The sequence below is a fragment of the Polyodon spathula genome, chromosome 21 (genome assembly GCF_017654505.1).
Source record: "Polyodon spathula isolate WHYD16114869_AA chromosome 21, ASM1765450v1, whole genome shotgun sequence".
Taxonomy (NCBI): Eukaryota; Metazoa; Chordata; class Actinopteri; order Acipenseriformes; family Polyodontidae; genus Polyodon; species Polyodon spathula.
Window position 1 is genome coordinate 6,882,783 of NC_054554.1, and position 19,485 is coordinate 6,902,267.

A 19,485-nucleotide genomic window follows, 5' to 3' on the forward strand; every position below is an offset into this window, starting at 1 on the left:
CTTAGACATTGTAATTCATGCAGCTGGTGAACTAAACAATGAATCATAAAACCAGTTCAGTGGATGGTGTGTTGAAGTTCTGATTAAAAATAAAGACATGTCTCTTCAACATTGTTAAATAATTATTTTTAGACACATTAGGAGTGTAGAGAAGCTTAAAAACTAGGCTTGATCTACTTTATTCCAAGCTAGGATATCTGGTTCATATATTACACAAGGATAGCCAAACCAATAGACAATAGCTTTTGTATAGCCAGTCCCTACCAGAACCGTTTACAACGTGGAGTTACTGGAGCCTAAAGTCCCTACAACAAAATGTCAACCCCTGCAGTAAATTTGGTCATATGTAACCCCACAAAAGCACTGCTTAAAAGTTATACTTAGAGTGCCTTGATCAGGAGCTAGCAGCTTTCAAGCCTGAGTTTTGAGATTTCGGCTGGGGCTCTAGGGAGCGTGGACTGGTCTTTGGGCTCTCGTGGGATACAGAGGAAAATCGTCTGGTATTGATTCGTCACACCAGGCCTCAACGACCCACAGTGATAAACACTCTCACTGAAACAAATCCGACGTTGTGTTCAACATGTACTCTTTGCCTCCTAGCCTCCTCTAAATCAGAATTAGTCTCTTAGAAGTTGTATTCTGGTTTGAACTAAGTCGCTTAAAAAATGTCAGAAATGACCAGGGGTGTCTGATATTTAATATAATATCCTGGTTATGTTCAAGCTGGAACTATAACACATGCAAGATTTTATGCTCCATTTATTCAATTTGTATGGAGATTATAGCACAGCATAGTCATTCTGCAACATCAGTTACATCCCATGAAGGGATTATATCTGTCTCTTTAGCAAAACCCAGGGGTCCCCATTATCTTTGACTGCCGAATAAAAACACTTTCAGTACTGGAGAAAGACTAATTAATTCAGTTGATATGTTTTTCAAAGGAGAAATTTTCTTTGCAGAAAAAAACAAATCAGGGTTCTGCCTGGACAGGTACAGCAACATCACAATACCAGTGAAATAATGATCTTAGGGCATCTGCAAACTGGAAGAGCCATTGGTAAAATGATACAACAAAGATACATGGAAATAAGAACCTGCTCTCTGTTGGGTACTATCTGGTTAAATAAAGAATTATAAATTGAAATTTGGTAACATTTTCATATCCGCATAGAACATAACAGTGTGAGGATCCCATCTTAACTCCATCCAATTATATATTAAAAAAACTTCTGTAATAGATTGAGATATGCCTTCACTTTGCATGACAGTTACATTTGTCTTGCTGAGCTGAGTTTGCTTTACAATTGTTGTGAGGATCCCCATCCTGTAATTCATTCCAGTTTTAAAGAGAGCATTTATTCATCCCATTCACAGATGGCACTTCAAATTAATGAAGTGTTCTTTTATGGTTTGATTAATAATTCTGTGGAAATTGAAAATTCAAACAGTTTGCAAATGTAGTTGAAAAGCTATCTAGGCTAAACTCTCTGGCAGACGAAATTGCTTTAAAAATAACTTCATAAATAACAAAACATCTTAAAATCTAAGCCAATTTAAATGGATAAAAATCAGTTTTTATCTTAGACAGCACATTGTATTATATTGTTTGTGGTTGTGATATGGTTAAATAAGAAAAATTAAACAGTATAGTTTATAGCTTAATACAGTATAAATTAATTTGACCACACTTCCAGAGATCACCCAGACAGGATTCATTAGATAACACTGGCATTCCATCTGGTCAGAGAGCACCTTCATTCACAACCTCATTACAGTCTGATGAAAATGTCAGACGCGGATTATGACTGAACAGAAACTTTCATGTAATCCCAGAAGTGTCTTGCAAACAAGATGTGACATCTCTGTAAATTAATTTAGAATGAATTATTTTTATACAGACAAAGACAAGAAGAATTGTACTATTAATAAAATGAGTCCTCATTAAACATTTTCAAAGGAGAGCGTTGAGTCACATTCTAAACCCTTCCCAAGAGTCCTCCCAACAGGTCAATAGCAAGGAACCTCAATTACAGTGTAACTTTAAAATACTTCTTAATGGACTAAGTACACTAATAACCTAAAAAGAAGTAAGAATAGATTTTAAAGCCTGTTGTGGAAATGTCCTTGTATGGGGCTCTGGCAGTTATTGTTCAGGTCTTAATAAAAAAAGATTTGTTCCTACCTCTCATTAAGCCCGTTATCTTTCTGTAGATTGTTTATTTTTTCCAGTCTTTTTTTTCACTTGACTGGTGAATTCCATAAAGCCTGCCACCACCACACTGTAGATTCCGTCTTTATGCAACAATTATAAGGACCCCACATGAAACAAGGAACTCCCTATGCTTTATGTGCTGTCTGGCAGAATAGTATTACCTGCTGCACAGGAAGTGAATCTTGGTTATTAATTGGTAAGTCACAAGTGCATGTATTTCTGATCTTTAATAAAGTTTAGGAAAATGAAATTTTGTTTACCCAGCGTTATCAGTATTATATGGAAGAATGCAACATCCATTAGTGGCATTGGAGCAGGGAGATATGTTAGTCAGAATTTGATACTCCTAAAGTGACTTGTTTGTTACAGGAGGAGAGTTATAGTAACCCTGTAACTGCACTGCCCATTGCACACTGTAACTACACAAGGATATGTGTAATAAAGTGTGTTATAGTGTAGTGCTAAGGTAAGTTCTATGTAATATGTAACTGAAAAGATCATTAAGACAGACTTTGCTAAAAACATTCCACAGCTCACAGATTCCACAGATAATGTGTGAATAAGATAGAAACCCAATGAAGGTTTGCTTTTAATAGAGCAGTTCCCCTCCTACTCCTGCTACAGTACTGTGCAATGTGTTCAGACGCTCTGCCTATCCTAATGATTGATTAGGCTCTGTCCAGGACCTCCTGTATTTTTAATCTATAGGAGGCCAATAGAACTGCAAACAACGGCAGAGTCCCCTCCAGTGGAAAGGAATAAATCTGCTGTGAGCACCTCGAAATCATTTGACATTCCGAGCACTAGATCAATGAATGTATTCATAATGGGACGAGATGTTGAAACAGGAGTCTGCATTTCAACACAGGGCAATAGATAAGGCTTGTTTACCAGCTGTACAACAGCAGGCTTCATTTCAGTGCAAGAAAAAGGAAATTATTCATCTAATTCAGTAGATTTGCAAAACTTCCACAGCTGGAAAATACACTCAAATTATTCTTTCAATTTTTTTTTTTTTTTTTTTTTTTTTTTTTTTTTTTTCAAAGTGTTTTGAAAGTGCGGGGGAGGGGTGACACGTGCATCAAATATGAATAAAGTTTTGTATAAATTATATATATATATTATATATTTTCTTTTTGTAAGAAGCATTTAACAAATCATTTTCAATAAGCTCTTTAATAAATAAAGAGTTTAATACAACAGATGTAGATTGCAGAGGGTTTACTTGTGCGAAGACACAGCTATGGTTAGAGGTTTAAAGGCTGTATCAAAAAGAAAAAGTTAACTAAGCATATTCTAAATTTTGTAATTTTTACAATGAGAGTCTTAGTTATGTCCATAGTTATGCAGTGAATCATTATCTCAGTAGTTTCCTGATGCATTTATATTCAAGCACCTCAACCATTCAGTTTAATGACTCATCTCCAGCTGTGATGCTGGTGATTTATTTTAATCTTGATTGGATCCAATTTCTTCATTGCAGAAAATCAGATTTGCTGGAACTTTTCATTTTGATCAGCTCATGGATCAGGTCTCATAACTGTGGGGTGGGAGCTCATAGTGTGTTTAAATTTGTCTACATGCTTGTAAATCTGGGCTGTGTTTATCTGTGTGAGGCATGAGTGTGTGCAAGTGTCTCCCCCTGTTCCCAGTTTGCAACACCGTCCCAGCATGCTTCCCACTGACAGATCCCTCCTCTCTAATTGGGCCCTGTCATGTACTGTAGCCCTCTGGAAAATTAACACCAACAAGGGGTAGAGCTCTCCAACAGAGTCTGCTAGGGACCAATTAAGCAGCTTCCTTCATACTCTTGTCCACTTTGTTGTAGCATAATATAGCTGCCCACTGCTGCAGCAAGATAGTAGGTTCAAGTCAAGAGGTGTCTGCCGTTGGCAGCTTCTTTACATCTGTGTTACAGTGGTCACCCATGCATTGTTTCATCATTCCATTTACACTGCATTTGTTTTTCATCGTTCTATTCGTTTTACTATTCTTTTTTCCTCACTTCATTGTTTGTGCTCAATTCTTGTCAATGGGTTTTAAAAGTGAAATACCAGTACATTGGCATTATCTCAGCCGTAGGCAGTGGCTAAGTTTAGATCATTCTTTTAATAATAATAATATATTTATATAGCACCTTTCATAGTGGACCACCATTACGAAGCACTTTACAGAGGGAGGCTGTGAATTGTGGATTATATGCAGTGTCACTTGCAATTGGACATTGATTTAACATCTCATCTGCAGGACAAAGCACAAGGAGGTTAAGTGACTTGTCTCAGGGTTACACAGTGAGTCCGTCAGTGGCAGAGGTGGGACCTCCTGGTGATCAACGGTGACCTCCTGGTTACAAGCCCTGGACTTTAACCACTGGACCGCACTGCCTACCTTTTAGATCACCTTGTGGTTAAAAATCCCACTCAACCAATAAGTAGGTACATTGCAGTATTTGCAAAGTGTTATCAGTTTGCTTTTGAGTATTTTCAGTATCCAACTTTAATGCAGTAAATGGAACAGCAGCTGTTCATGTGATGACGACATGTTCTTTGGTTGCATAAAGTAATAATTTATTTATATTTCTTTTACTACTGTTTAAGTTTGAGAGGCATTGTGTGTTTGTCAGACCACTTTCTTCTCTCATTGGATGCTAAGCGACTTGCTCAGGGTCACACAGTGAGTCAGTGAGTGAGCCGGGATTTTAACCGGGGACCTGGTTACAAGCCCTTTTCTTTAACCACTGGACCACACAGTCTCCTTATCTGTCACTGTTTATGTCAGTTAAGTTAACCTCATTATCCACATTACATTGCTGCAGGCAGTGAGGCAACAGTGACTTAGTCACTCACAGTGTGGAAGTACAGATGTGTTCTGATTACTGTGACTTCAGTGACAGCCTTTGCGACCAACAAGAAGCTTATCAGAAGAGGTACAGTACTCTCGCTGATTTGGATAGTTAATCCATAACTATAAAAGACTCAAGTGTGCTACTAATTAAAAACACTAAAAGAAACTTCAAGAATTCAAATGATGTTTCGACTAGAAGTCTTTTTTAATGTCTTCAATGTTAACAATTCAGTGCTTGAAAAAGGAAAGATCCATTGTGATTAGTAGGGAGTTTATGGGTCTAAAGAAGATGCTGAAATACTGTGATAGTTACATGTGGATTCAACAATAACACCCCCTGGCTCCCTGAGCACGTAAATAAAGTACCAGTGTCTCAAAGAGCAGGTAGTGAAATGACACTCACACTGTTGGCTTAGGAGCTGTAATTAGTAATGTTCCCTCCAGTGGAGGTGATTAGGGGACTGTGAATGACAAGACAGAGTGACAAGAGTTAGCAAAAGGCAGTCATGCACAGTGTCACATCATATATATTCATAAAATTGGGTCTCATTTATTTTCTCAATGTTTTAACTTCGAGCAACTTTTACATTAAAAAATAAATAAATAAAATTACATTTTTTTTAGCAACTACCTAACAACTTGCATAGTAAGCTGCAAAGAAATATTATAGTGAAGGTCAGAACTTGCAACAGGTCTAATTATCAGGTAAAACTATAAGAAACTTGGTCAAGCCAATAAACGTTTTAGCTGGTGCCTTCTTTAGAGCTTTGTGTGTGCAGGACACTAAAAAGTCCTGGTGATTAAAGCCCAAATCCTTTTAATCCAAATCTAAATCCATGTCCTGATAATCTCAGTAATTCATGGTAAATCATGATGATTCAAATAAGTCATGATGATTCAAGTAAGTCATGATAATCTAAACAAGTCATGATAATTCAAATAAATCATGATAATCTAAGTAAATCATGATGATTCAAGGTCAAGTGTGAGCAGGCTGCACGCTCCCAGGGCACCCCTGAGTACATATCTCTACATAAACAAGAGTTTATCCCTCTATTAAACCATGTGTGGAGACTTAGCATGCTCAGCTAAGACTTAAAGTCGCTCCAGCGCTGCTGGGTTTGCCAAAGGTATTATACTGTGAATATATATATATATATATATATATATATATATATATATATATATATATATATATATATATATATATATATATGATATATATATATATATATGAATTACTAGGAGCTGTCACACTTAAATTGTTAGCTCTGTCCTGACAACCAGTCATCAAGTTACAGAGGGTGTCAGGATCTAGGCATTGGTAAACTACTTTTGCATATGTTTTGACCACTGATTGGTTGGGTTACTGGACCTATTTTCAAAACCATTCACCCAAATGTGATCCATAGAGGATACATAGAGAGCTCTGTAGTTATTCTATGAATGGCTGGCTGAAAAAATCGACAAGCCCCGAAGGAGACAAATGGGTTGTTTACGGCCATCTTAATGACCATAGCACTCCATGAACATTCATTGAATATCCCTTCTGTATAACAAGTGCATTGTAGGTTTAAACTTGAATTAAACTGCTGAACTCAGAATTACTCTGCCAAGCAACAATGTGTAATACTGAACACACTGCGATTCACCCAATCACAATTTAAATACATATAGAATAATATAAAAAGTTATTCAATGCTAGAACTCACAGATGAAAAAGCAATTAGCTAATGCAGGACATTGGGACCCACTGCAATCATTTTCTATAATACTGTAAGTCAAAGATGTTATGCGGTTTTTAACAACGTCTTTTCGGGAGCCTTTCACTGCGCAGGGTTGTCTTCATCTGCTGGCTTTTTCAATCTTTATGAAGGAGTCACCTGTCCTTGTGCTGAGTGTGTGGGAGCAATACGTCTGCCTCTTGTTTTTCTCTCTGACTCATTGCCAGGATTGCACCTTGTTTGCAGTCCATTGTGTCAAGGTTTAGCCTATATATGTACCATTACAATAACAACCTCCACAGTTCTAACAGCTGAATACATGGTGTGTGGTTTGAAGGACACCACATATGAGTTCAGTGAAAGATAATACACACCTGCATATTAGACAGTACTAATGTAACAGTTCATTTTCAGAGTAGGAAAATACAAAAATACATTGGGAATTTGATGAGGATTTGTGAAACAAATTTTAGTACATTAAGTAGCGTAATTAAAAATGGGTTGGTAGAACCAGGGACCTTGTGACCTTGTCAGTTGAGGAGAAAGAGACAACTGCCAGAAAACAAATTTTATCAACATACTGCTCACACTCTGAGGCAAAAAGTCAGCTATTTTAGGGCCTTCAAAACCTCATCTGGCCCCTTTGGGATAACTCCTAATAATCTTACTGCTCTACTGCAACCTAAAGTTTTCCAAAGCACAGAAAATGTGCTTCATTTTGAGAACCCTTATTTAATGATCTCCAGTGACAGCACAGTGGCACTACAATGGTAATGCAGTGGTTCTGTACTGTGGAGCAATGGCGTCACAGCGGTAGCTAAAACAATGTACATTGGTAATTCATTGCTGATACCATATAAGTTCTGCTGTCAGGACTACTGTGCAATATTTGGACCAGATCCATTGTGTTGTCATTGCTGTGGTCTTCTAAGGGTATTGGTTCTGTTTCCTACAGGGCAAAGCGATTGTATTAATATAGCATGCCAAGTTTTTTTTTAAATAATAACACTAATTTGATAAATCCAAACAGTATCCACTATCCAAATCTACAAAGGAAAGCAGTTTTGATCATAAAACTGAAGTTAAAGAAGTCGCTTCTTCCTAGCCACCTCCTTAATATCACACTACATAACACCAGGTGTGTGTGTGTGTGACACAGGATTGAGATTTCATTTGCTTATAGGGTTTTCATCTCTGGTTGTCAGAGGTCTTTGTACAAAGGAACAGGTTTTAACTCTTGTGCTGCTGGCTCACTGCTCAGTACTGCAGTTTTTTGGAATGTAACTTGGCTGTGGTTGAAAAGGCATTGAGCCATTCCTGGCTCTTCATCTACTTTTCCATTGCTGACTGGTGAAAGAAAAGTAGAGATAATTTGGGCCACTGTAGCACATGGCCCCATAGTTGCACTCAACTCATTGTAGTGTGTTTTCTAATTTATACGGTATCTGTGCCTCTTCTTATAATAAATGCTTGTCGATGAGTTTTCAGCATCCTCCATCTTCATCGATTAGCTCTTGTCCTGGGGGGTTTAGCTCCTCTGTGCATGGTTGACCAGAGTGAATTACAACATGTATTCAACATGTAGATGAAGGTAAAATCTAAACCAGGAACAAAGTCTGAGAACCCCAGTTCAGGTGTCTAGTGGAATGTGTTTAAATAAGTGGGTTCATCAGCTGGATGAGTCACTGCACCATTCAGAAGAAGCGTGAATCATAAGGAAAGGGACAAACAAATATTTGATTATGGGCAGCAAAATGTGTGGTGAAGGGTTTCTATGGTAACACCAAATGCAGCAGATTCAATAAACAGAGCCCTTAAATATAATGGAAGAGATTTGATTGAATTCTTCTTTTTTTTTTTTCATTATTTATTGTTGTTCAAATCTGTCAATTCCAAGGACTGGGAACGGAAAAGTATATTTTCTTATCTGAGAGACAGGAAGCGAGACAATAATGTCGTTTGTACCTGTACAGAAACATTTGAATTAAACAACTGGGATACCATAATAATACCAGTCTACTACCCTGAGGAAAACCTGAAAGAACCACCAACATGCAATTACACAGTGAATTGGAAAAAAAAAAAAAAAACATGTTATAAATCCTTTCCAATGTGTATTGCTTTAGCCTAGGCTCCTCTTTGCTCCTTTTCTACGTTTATTTTTCAGGGCTTAGAAAATGCCCCAATAAATCACTTAGAATACATATGTGATGGAAACAGGCTTCATCACTTTCACCGTGTTCTGAGGACAGGCTGCAATTGAGTAGGGAACAGATACTAGTAAGCAAAGCCAAGAATAGGAAAGCATCGGGTATAATTAAAAATTAGAACAAAAGAACTGAAAATGACTGCAGTAAGCAGCAAAGCCCCTGGTTTCACAATGTTTCAATGAAGAACCCGAGTCAGTGTAAAAATAAAAGGGGAGTGATTAGTATTTTGAGAGCCCCTGAAAAATAAACGTTGAAAATGAGCATGTCGAATCATACCATTCAAGTAACGGTTGAAACTATTGCCTCTTAATGCAAACATTGTAGCCAATGTGCAACCCCCACTGCTGTTTTAATGAAGATCATTTGAAAAGTGTTTCAACACAAAGCGCTGGCTGCTCCTGGTTGACGCAAATTAAGATGTGTGGTATAAGCCGCTGTTATCGTTAATAAGAGTTCAAGACAGTCATTTGATAAAAGTAGTTAAGTTCCTCTGTTAAAGCTCGTCTTTTAAAGGTTTCTAAATCATTTTTCCTCGCTCTCATTGGTTTTCTTTTTAGGCTGCTTTAACAGCTTTGAAGTATTTGAATCCCAACTACTTCATTAGGTCCAACGCCAGGGCCGGCAGCTCTAATTCAGACTTCACGGCTGCTAAAAACGATTTACGGCAGCTATGGGGGTTTTGCACCCGCAAATCAATTTCCGCACACCCTTACATCACCCCCAGTCTCTAATTGCATTTGCATAATAGTTAGTAAAGACAGCTATACTTTTACACATAATTACAATTCTATTATGCATAGTTACAATGTACTTGATGTGAAAATCTTTTTGCACAATATATGTAAGTGCACAATTGTATCAGAAAAAGGTTAGGGTTCGACTTTAATATCTGTAAAATCAATCTCTTGTGTCTACACTCCTAAATGAATCTAATGCTGTGTTAACTTTTTATGTACTTTCTGGGTATCCACTGTGAAACCAGTTGGTTCAAATGCCCAATTCTTGCTCAGCAACAAGCTGGTGGAATTTGAAGCAGAGGCTCTAGGGGATAAATAATTCAAATTAATTATTGTAGCAACCTGAGAGCAGTTAGAAGGATTGCAGATCACATAAAAGGTACCAGAAAGGGAATACAGGAGGACATTTGCATCTACTTAAGCAGTTAAGGTGCATTTCACTTCTGGATTTCAAGGATTGGAGTTGGTGGGGATCCAACAGCCACAGTAGACTATATTAGCGTCACACTGGTTTTAAACTGAACCCAGCCTGACCCCTAGTGGACAATAAAAGTTATTTAGAGCAGACCAATATTACCTGTAAAATAAATGTATTTCCTTTTTGTCTTACCTGCAGTGTACAGTATATGTATTTCTTTTCTACTTAAATGTTTGAAATATGAAGTCACTAGCACGTTACAGGCATTGATCATTCCATCTTTTGTTACAGTTCAAGTATTTTCCTGCTAGCTCAATTTTCCCCCCGAGGATGTTTACTACCTGGAGATCTCACTGAAATGCTTGAAGAGGAACGGGAAGGCAATTGTTGGAACAGCAGCTCATTGAGAATGGTGTTCAGAACCTAGTTTTATTTAAATGAAAACATTAACTGTAGGTGCTTATTAGTTCAATGTATTGTACCAATAGTGTATATGGTAAGCCTTTGCATTTTAACAGCTATTGTATGACATGAACTTTGGGCTATTTAAACCACAATACTTTAATAAATAAGTAAATATGTACACCAGGCTTTGCATTTACTAGTTTTTGAGGTATTTGTAGCCCTCATCTTTTATAAGGTCAATGTGAATCCTTTTTTGAATACTTTTAAGGGTGGCATAGCAGTATGACAAGGCAGCACAATATCTCTTGCACTGTTTTCCTGTTCCACTGGAGGGAGCAGGCTGCAAAGAATTAGCTGAGACACAACTGGATTTAGTTGTAAGTTTAAAAAAAATATATAATAATTTCCATACAGTACAAAAAAAAAAAAAAAAAAACTAAACACCTTAAACCTGATAAAAAAAATAATAAAAAGAAAGAAAATGCACAGTCTAAGCGTCAGTTCTTGTTCGGTACTATTCATCACCTTCGATATGGTTTTGATGTGGTGTACCGTTATTAAAAAGTATGGCAGTGTCAAATGTGTGGTAAGAGTTTCAACAGCTGACAAGTTTAACTAGTCTAGAAAAGTTTCAAGCAAACTGTATTTTATAACAGAAAAGTATGTTAAAGCATTGTGAATAGGATCCTGTATGGGTTTGATAGTATTCTTTTGAGAATGCACTGTAAGTGAAACTCATTCTCAATAATTTTCAATAGTAACTACTCGGGGTGCACTGTATTGAAATAAATAATGTGATAATTTACCTCAGCGAAAATGTCAAAGCCAATGTTCTAAGACACAAGAAGTAGTGTCTTAACCACTGCAGACTAGTGTTCACAAGAAAAAAATTAGAAATTAATTAGAAAAAAAACGACCATGTCGCAATAAGTACAAGACCAGAAAAGAGACAGTGAAACAAATGTTAAATCAAACCTATTGTGCAAAAAAGACAACCACAAGTGTTATGCATTTCAAAGTATAGATTCAACTTGCGTTGCTTATGACATCGGTTATCTACGCATCTGTTCCTCCTTGATGAGGAAACCCACTCCACTCCCTGCAGACTGTGCATATTTCAAGACAGTGCCTTTGACAAAAGACTCTTTTGTGTAGAAGAAGTCAACTTAAGTTTACTGTTATGAAATATTGTTGCTATATACTGTACCACAATAAAAAAAAAAAAAACAATGTGAATAAAGCCATGGTCACATTTGTCATCTGCTTACCATGGTGATTCTTTTTAAAGATTTGAGGTGAGTTGGCCTGGTTAGTAATTGGATGGAAAACTGCCAACAAATACCAAATATTGAACTCAAATAATGTTTACTACATTAAATAAAAGAACTGCTAGAAAACTATTATTAATTATATGAAACTTAAACATATTGTAATTCCCCTGACTGTATACAGGGCTCTATACAGCAGGGCAAACAGAAGAAAATCCAGGTTGCCTGGAGTGAAATTTAGGTTGCCCGAAAAAAATAAACATTGCTATTTTCTTAAAATGTATTATTTATTTACCAAGCAGACACCCTTATCCCGGCCAGCAAACATTGATCACTTCATTGTGATATACAGCATCACTTTCAGTCACAGATATACATTGCATCAGTTTAGACTTTCATGTAGTCTGGCCAACGAGCCCTTTCTCCTGCTCTCCACCATCTGTTAACTGCACCTGCAGCGTCACATTTATTCTGGCTTGATCCATTCATGAAAATGAACATTCATTTTGAAACCGTGTCGATTGAAAGTGAAGACCTCCAGTCACTTTTCACTCGCTTCATACAACTGAATCCTCACAGCCGCTGCGGAGAGAGGAATCACCAGTGAAAATTCTATTAGGTGGAGCAGGATGGAAAATTGAATCTGCAGAACAGGAACAGCAAACATGTCCTTCCACACATTGCACCACTTGGATCTGGGTGTGCTGATAATGTGCACTTTTGCTCGACTGCACCACGGTGGCCTGTGGCATCAGCTGTCTAAAGCTTCTCCACTCCAAGGACGATGTTGGTAGGGGTATCACTTTTAACACGGTCTCCAAATCCTTGTTGCTTACGTCTGTTGATGAGTCAACAAGAATGCTCAAATACTTGGCTTGATTGACAGCTGTCAACTCTGCCTCGATCAGATCTTGGTAGATGATTTCTGTGAACCTAGAATATTAGTGGGTATACACTGTACAGGAAAGACAGGCAAGACAGAAGAGGTGGACGGGTAGCACTATACATCAAAAATAGTCTTGAAGCTCGGGTGGTAAATCTAGAAGAAAAAAAAACAATGCAGAATCAATATGGGTCAAAATAATGGACAAAAATTAACAGGGCATAATAATAGGGGCATGCTATAGACCACCAAATTCAGGCACTGAGCAAAATAATCTGTTATACAATGACATTAGAAATGCGTGCAGCAAATTGAAATGGTGGAAATGACAAATGACTGCTTCCTAAAGCGATTTAATCTTTTCAAATAACGAAGACAGAATAACTAAAACAGAGGTCATAGAACCATTGGCAAACTCAAGCCACAACATGGTCTTATCTGAAGGGCTTTTTAAAACCCCCCAAAGTAATGACTAAAGCTGAGGTTTACAATTTTAGAAAGGCAAACTATGAAGGTATAAAACAGAGACTAACAGAAGTAGATTGAAGTAAAATACAGAAAACATCCATGGAAAAAGGATGGCTGTTTTTTAAAAATGTAGTACTAGAGGCACAAAACAATTACATCCCAAAAATAGACAAATCTAAATCTAAATCAAAATTACCAAAATGGTTTAGTAGATCAATTAAAATAAATATTCTGAGAAAAAAGGCACTTAACAGAGCGTTTAAAAGGAACCAAGAACAAAGTACACAGAAAGAGTACTTGGAACTGCAAACACTAGTCAAAAAGGAAGTTAGAAAGGCCAAGAGAGAGATAGAAATAAGCATTGCTAAGGGAGCTAAAACCAATTCCAAAAAGTTTTTTCAATATTATAACAGCAAGAGAACATTTAAAGAGGGGGTAAAATGTCTAAGAGATACAAATGGCAAAATCATAGATGAAGAGAAAATATATTAAACGATTACTTTTCACAAGTTTTTACAAAGGAGAATATGGGCAACATGCCCCACACATCGACCTGTTCCTATCCAGTTTTAAATAACTTTAGCAAACAGAAGCAGAAGTGTTAAAGGGACTAGGAGCTCTTAAAATCAACAAATCCCCCAGGGTCTCCCAATAGTACTCAAAGAAATGAAAGAAGTTATTTACAAACTGCTAACCAAGATCATGCAACAGTCTCTTGACACAGGGGTTGTACCGACAGACTACAGAATTGCAAACGTAACACTGATACACAAAAAGGGAGACAAAACCAAACAAACGGAGATTAGATTAGGCATTCAGAACAGAAAATAGGAGGCACTTTTTTACACAGAGAAGTATGAGGGTCTGGAACCAATTCCCCAGTAATGTTGTTGAAGCTGAAATCCTTGGATCCTTCAAGAAGCTGCTTAATGAGATTCTAAGATCAATAAGCTATTAACACTCAAACGAGCAGGATGGCCAGGCGAATGGCCTCCTCTCGTTTGCAAACTTTCTTATGTTCATGTTCTTAACCTTGATTTGTGAACAAATACATGGATCAATTAGCTAGTATAAAAGTTTAAAAGATAGCTTTTCCTCAAACATAGCTAACTAATTTTCAAACGAGAAAAACTCATCTTTCCTCTTAACCTGGAATTTGCGTCATTGTTTCTCCATATACGTAATCACCACATTTCCTTTACCGGCAGCCTGTGGCACAGCAGAGAGTGATGATGTTGAGGGGATACAGTACTCCTGTTGATCGCCGCTTTCCTTCATTTTTTGGAAGGGGTGAATCCAAATTGAAAAAGCTTCTTCTTACTCATTTGTTTTTACATGCGCGGTTATAATGGGGCGAACCACAGTTTATACAGATAACGGTGGGAATGTTGTGTTTCCTTCAACGTCATGCACGTCTAATCGAATCTAATTATCAGATCATTAATGTGGGGAGCAAGAGAGTAGCAGTAGAAGTCAGGTTAAGTTCTGTTTTTATATTTAGACAGGTTCTGATCTGATAATGACCAAAATTTTGGTTGCCCAGCTCGAGCAACAAATTTTCTCTGACTCCATTTTCAAGTTGCCCGGGCAACCATTAGTGTTGAGCCTTGAAGTATAACTTTTGCTAATATTGTAGCAATCTCGGTTAACGCAGGCAGGCGCATCACACAGGGTGAGGCAATCCATACACAGGCAGAGGGCGGGCGAGAACTCGGGACTTCTCGCACTAAAGCATATCATCGATACCGGTGTACGAAAGAGCCGGCTCCTTTGCAAACAGCGTATATCATGCTTATGTCTTTGTGTCTGATGATGTCACCTGCCAGCGCTGCTGCTGCCTTCCCCATGCACGCTACAATATTTTGTTATTTATTTTATTTTAAGAACTAAACATCACAGGAAAACAAAACATCTACAAATCTCCTGGTGGGATTTCATCCACTATAAACCATTCAATAGTGGTATTTAATAATACTGAAAGCAGCTTCCTGTAGAAAAGCTTTCTAGTAAAAATGAAAGTATTAAAAGGTTCTTCTTTTTAAGTATTGCTATACAAATCTTCCGAATGACTTGAACATTATATTTTATTACTTTAAATGTTCTATTAAATACTAATTACTTTCAATTACTAAGATGTACTTGCAGAGTGGTTAACTATATACAAGTAATTCAATTAATTATTTCAAGTACAGTACTGCAATCCCCTTTTACATGCTTTCCAGGTCAGTGTTTTCCATTTCACCACTGACGCTGGCAATACAGAGATTGTGCTCTACAGGCCTTTAAAAAGATAGGTTTGATGATGTAGCAATTCATAGAGGAACAAATAAACTGATATTTCCTCTTTGTTATTGTACAAAGTTTATTGTGTGATAATTGTGATTACAACCTTAACCTGACTCCGAATAGGATATAGGATATATATATATGGATATAGGATATATAGATGCACATGCAACAAGTTACATGATTATCTAGTAGATATAGATAGTACTTAAGGGATTTATGAATAAAGACTTGAAAAAGAAAAAGACTTCTAGTCGAAATGTTTCTCATTTCATTTTTTTTTTTAATTGTTGTTTCTAAAAGGTATTCGCGAAACTGTTTGTTAAAAGTGTTTTGACACTAAACGCATTGTCATGAGTTGGCATTTTATTTATTATCATTAACATCTTGAAAAATGGACAAACAATACATATTAATACAATAAAGTGCAATACAAAACCATATAAAAGATCATGTAACATCACATATGAAAATACCTATCTAATACAAAAACGTTACATAAAATTAAGTTTTTTATTTTTTTATTAGAACTTATTATAAAATTGCAATACATTTCCTAGAGTGGCAATACTATTAGATAGGTGAGGTATAGAAGCAGTGACATTTGAATATGGTTTAACTGCAACAACCTGCATATTACCACACTACAAAAGCAGAACGATTAAAGTAGTGACAATGCAGTTACATTGAAATGGAATTGATCTGGAGTCTAATGTACTCCTTTTATCATTTCTTTGCATAAATTAACACTACCTGTACAATAAGATTGCAACCCTTTAAGAATTGCACAATGTGTTCTTACAGGACATAATTGTGTAATTTAAAGGATTTTAAATATCATAGTTAGGTAATAATATTATAATATATATTCACTATCATATATTATAGTAATTTATTAGGCTTTATGTATATTGAGTCCTTTGTGTTCTTTGGCAGGGAGAAAAAAGGACTTGCGTTAGACAAGAGGAATCACTCCCAGATAAACTCCAGCTCCGGTAGACCAGAGGTATCACTCCCAGATAAATTCCAGCTTGGAACCAAGCATCTCTTCCTCAAAAATTTGGTCAAAGTGATTGTTCTGTTTGTTGCTGAAATGTTCCTTCCAGTCTCCAATTTTACCTGAAGAACAAGCAGAGCTTTAGAAAGGTGCCATTGTATGTGCCATTTGTATATAGTTAGTTGTGGGGCCTTTGAGTGGATGAGAAATAATTGGAAAAATTACAATCTTTTACATTGTAGAACTTTGGGTTAAAATAAATCATTGTGACTATCCTTCCAGTGTCTTGAATCATTTTTTTATTTTTATTTTTTACAAAATGTTGTTATGGAATATTGCATTTAATACTTTGCTTTAATAGCACCTTTGAAAACTATTCTTTGCCACATACAGTATGTTGTTACATATAAGCTTTTCACTTTATACATGTAGACACACGATCACCTCATCTTGACTTCTCATGTGCCTTGTTAGGTGGACTCTTTGCTGTTTAGGCAATATTGTCATGGAAGAACTGTACTGATTTTTATTCCATTCATTATTTATTTATTTATGAATTTATTTACATATTCAGATTGTTGGTGCCAGAGATAAACTGGTGCACAGCTACACAATATAATCAATCTGCAAACAATCTTGTAAGTAAATGTTGCTCACCCTTCCTCATGAACTGGCTCTTGCTGTGGTCCATAACTTTGCTGGATATGAGAGTGTAGTTCACCATGTTGTTCTTTTTCATGCTGTTGAAAGTGCAATGTCTCTGGATGTTCGTCAACTCCTCCGGCAGCAGGGGGCACTGTAGGAAACCACACAGCTTCTCCAGAGAGGCTCTCAGGTTCTAAGCAAAAAAGACAAGGTTGATTTAGAAAAGAATGACCTGCTTGCTGTGCTGTTTACAACCGACAAAGCTTGTAGAGCGACACCATAAAAAGACAACCACAGCAACAAAAACTCAGGAATAAACTACTAGGTGACTGTGGTGTTAGACAAAGCAGTGTCTGTTAAAATTGAAACTCAGTCAAATAACAATAATAATGCACATGGAAATATTAAATATCTGGATTCTTACATGCAATATCTCCTCATATGTGATGTAGAAGAAGTTGAGGTCATTTCTATGATTGGTCCAGCCCTTGACATGGTCAAACCATGACCCATAATACACTGGACAAAAAAAGGAACAACCATATGTCAGTTTAAAGCCCTTAGATAACAAATATAATTCAGCATTCTATCTATTAACACTTACCAATGCAAATATAAATATTTAAATACACCTCTCTCTCATTCTCTTCTATTGAATACTATTTATATTGTATATTGTATTTAGAATGTGCTCCATTTTCAAACATTTGCAAAAGTAAAAGACAAAATGTTTAATTTAACAGGCAGTGGATTTAAAAGTAAACCTGCTTTTCTAAGGTAGACTCTGCTGTTGCTGTGAGCAACTTCTGAAACAGGAATTGACAAGCAGCAAGAGATTTGCCTTTCCTGTCTTGCGACAGCATGCCTAATTGTGTTTCAATCCTGCAAGCCATTCATTGCAGAATACAATGATACAGTGATTGTCTTCTTCTTGGTTTAATGAACTGACCAATGGAGGATATTTTTTTTATTGAAACCTCATCTCTCTCTAAACACCCAGACATTCTGATATTTCCCCACCTACCTGTTCCTTCTATAAAATTGTCCAGGAACTCTTCGAATGTGTTGGGGTCAGGAAGAAAGTTAGCCATTTTATGGAAGTGGTAGTAAGATACAGCAACATCTTTGGGATTTCGGGCGACATAGATCACCTAGATCAGGCCGCAAGAGAAATAGAGAGAGAGAAAGAGAGAAGGTGAGACACTGGCGAACAATATATTTTGCAGTTTAACTCTCCTAACAATTGTCATGGCTGTTACCTTTGCCTTGGAGCCATGGAGAGCCGAGGCCAGGACTTCATAGGGCAGGTGTGTAGTGATGAGCCGGGGGCCCTGTGAGGCCCTCAGGATGTCCCGGCAGTAATATTGCTCCAACCAGGGGGCCCGTGCCCAATTCGGTATGGTCTTTGCTGGAGTTGGGTCTCCTCTGCTGGACACCAGGGTCAGGATCTCCTGCATCCAAGTGGTGCCTGTAGGAAGGAGAGAGGTGGTGGTGAGACATCAGGTTAGCATCAACATTAGCTCTAGTTGAAGTGGGACACTCCTCAGTCACTGAACATGCAATTTATTATAAAATTAGTTTTCTTTATATTTATGGGCACACAATTGTACTGGCTGCATTGAAAACTGCACCTGACTCAGTACTGTGACTCACCTGACTTGGGGTAGGTGACAATGAGGGTGTCAGAGTCCAGGAATTGAAACTCCTGGGCGAAGTGTAGAGACTCCTGGGTATGCAGGTGTCCTGGGTAGTGGGTCTGGTGGAAGCTCTCTGTGACATCCAGTCTGGCCATTGTGTCAGAGTGGGAAGTGCTGTGTGAGCCAGTCTGCATTAGTCCAGGTTATATACAGTTGCTTGAGAGGAAATGCTTGTCATGTGTGTGAGAGAGTGTGGAGGCGGTGGAGAATGTGGCCTTGAGGCGTTTCTAGTTACATTGGGGAAAAAATAAATGTTCCGAGGGCTTTAATTAGATGCAAATTTTAAAAAAAATTTTTTTATTAACCTCAAACACCAAAAGACAACAAGCATGTTTACTCAAAATAGTCATTAGCACTTTTTTCAAAGGGGAAAAAATGGGGGAAAAAAAAATATATATCTATATATATATATATATATATATATATATATATATATACTATATATATATATATCATATATATTCGTTTATGTATGGTTTATAATGTTACTGGGGTCTTTTTTGTTCTTATGGCGAATCTGACCCAATAAATATGTGCAGAGCTCAGCAGAATGGCCATGAGTAGTAGTTCTTTACTACATCTCCTGTCTGACATATTTTAGGGTTATGTTTTGGTTTTGGTTTTGTTTTGTTTTAACAAAGAGTAATTTCAGGGGCTCCTGAATGGCGGATCCAGTAAAGGCGCTCCA

General features: G+C 37.1%; 1 protein-coding gene across 1 annotated transcript; it reads right to left on the reverse strand.

Annotated features, from left to right (window-relative positions):
* Positions 1-16,395: 16,395 nt before the first annotated feature.
* Positions 16,396-18,892, reverse strand: LOC121295964 (sulfotransferase 2B1-like). Its single transcript, XM_041221064.1, has 6 exons — positions 18,754-18,892; positions 18,360-18,568; positions 18,125-18,251; positions 17,525-17,619; positions 17,113-17,293; positions 16,396-16,577 (listed from the first exon to the last, which is right to left on the reverse strand). The coding sequence occupies exons 1-6, from the start codon at positions 18,890-18,892 to the stop codon at positions 16,468-16,470; spliced, it is 861 nt and encodes a 286-aa protein (XP_041076998.1). The 3' UTR covers positions 16,396-16,467.
* Positions 18,893-19,485: the final 593 nt, after the last annotated feature.

Coding starts and splice junctions, on each gene's coding strand:
- LOC121295964 (XM_041221064.1), bottom strand. CDS start 18,892: ATGGCCAGACTGGATGTCACAGAGAGCTTCCACCAGACCCACTACCCA. Junction 17,620..18,124: donor CAATTTTATAGAAGGAACAG/GTAGGTGGGGAA, acceptor TTTTTTGTCCAG/TGTATTATGGGTCATGGTTT. Junction 17,294..17,524: donor CATATGAGGAGATATTGCAT/GTAAGAATCCAG, acceptor TTTTTTGCTTAG/AACCTGAGAGCCTCTCTGGA.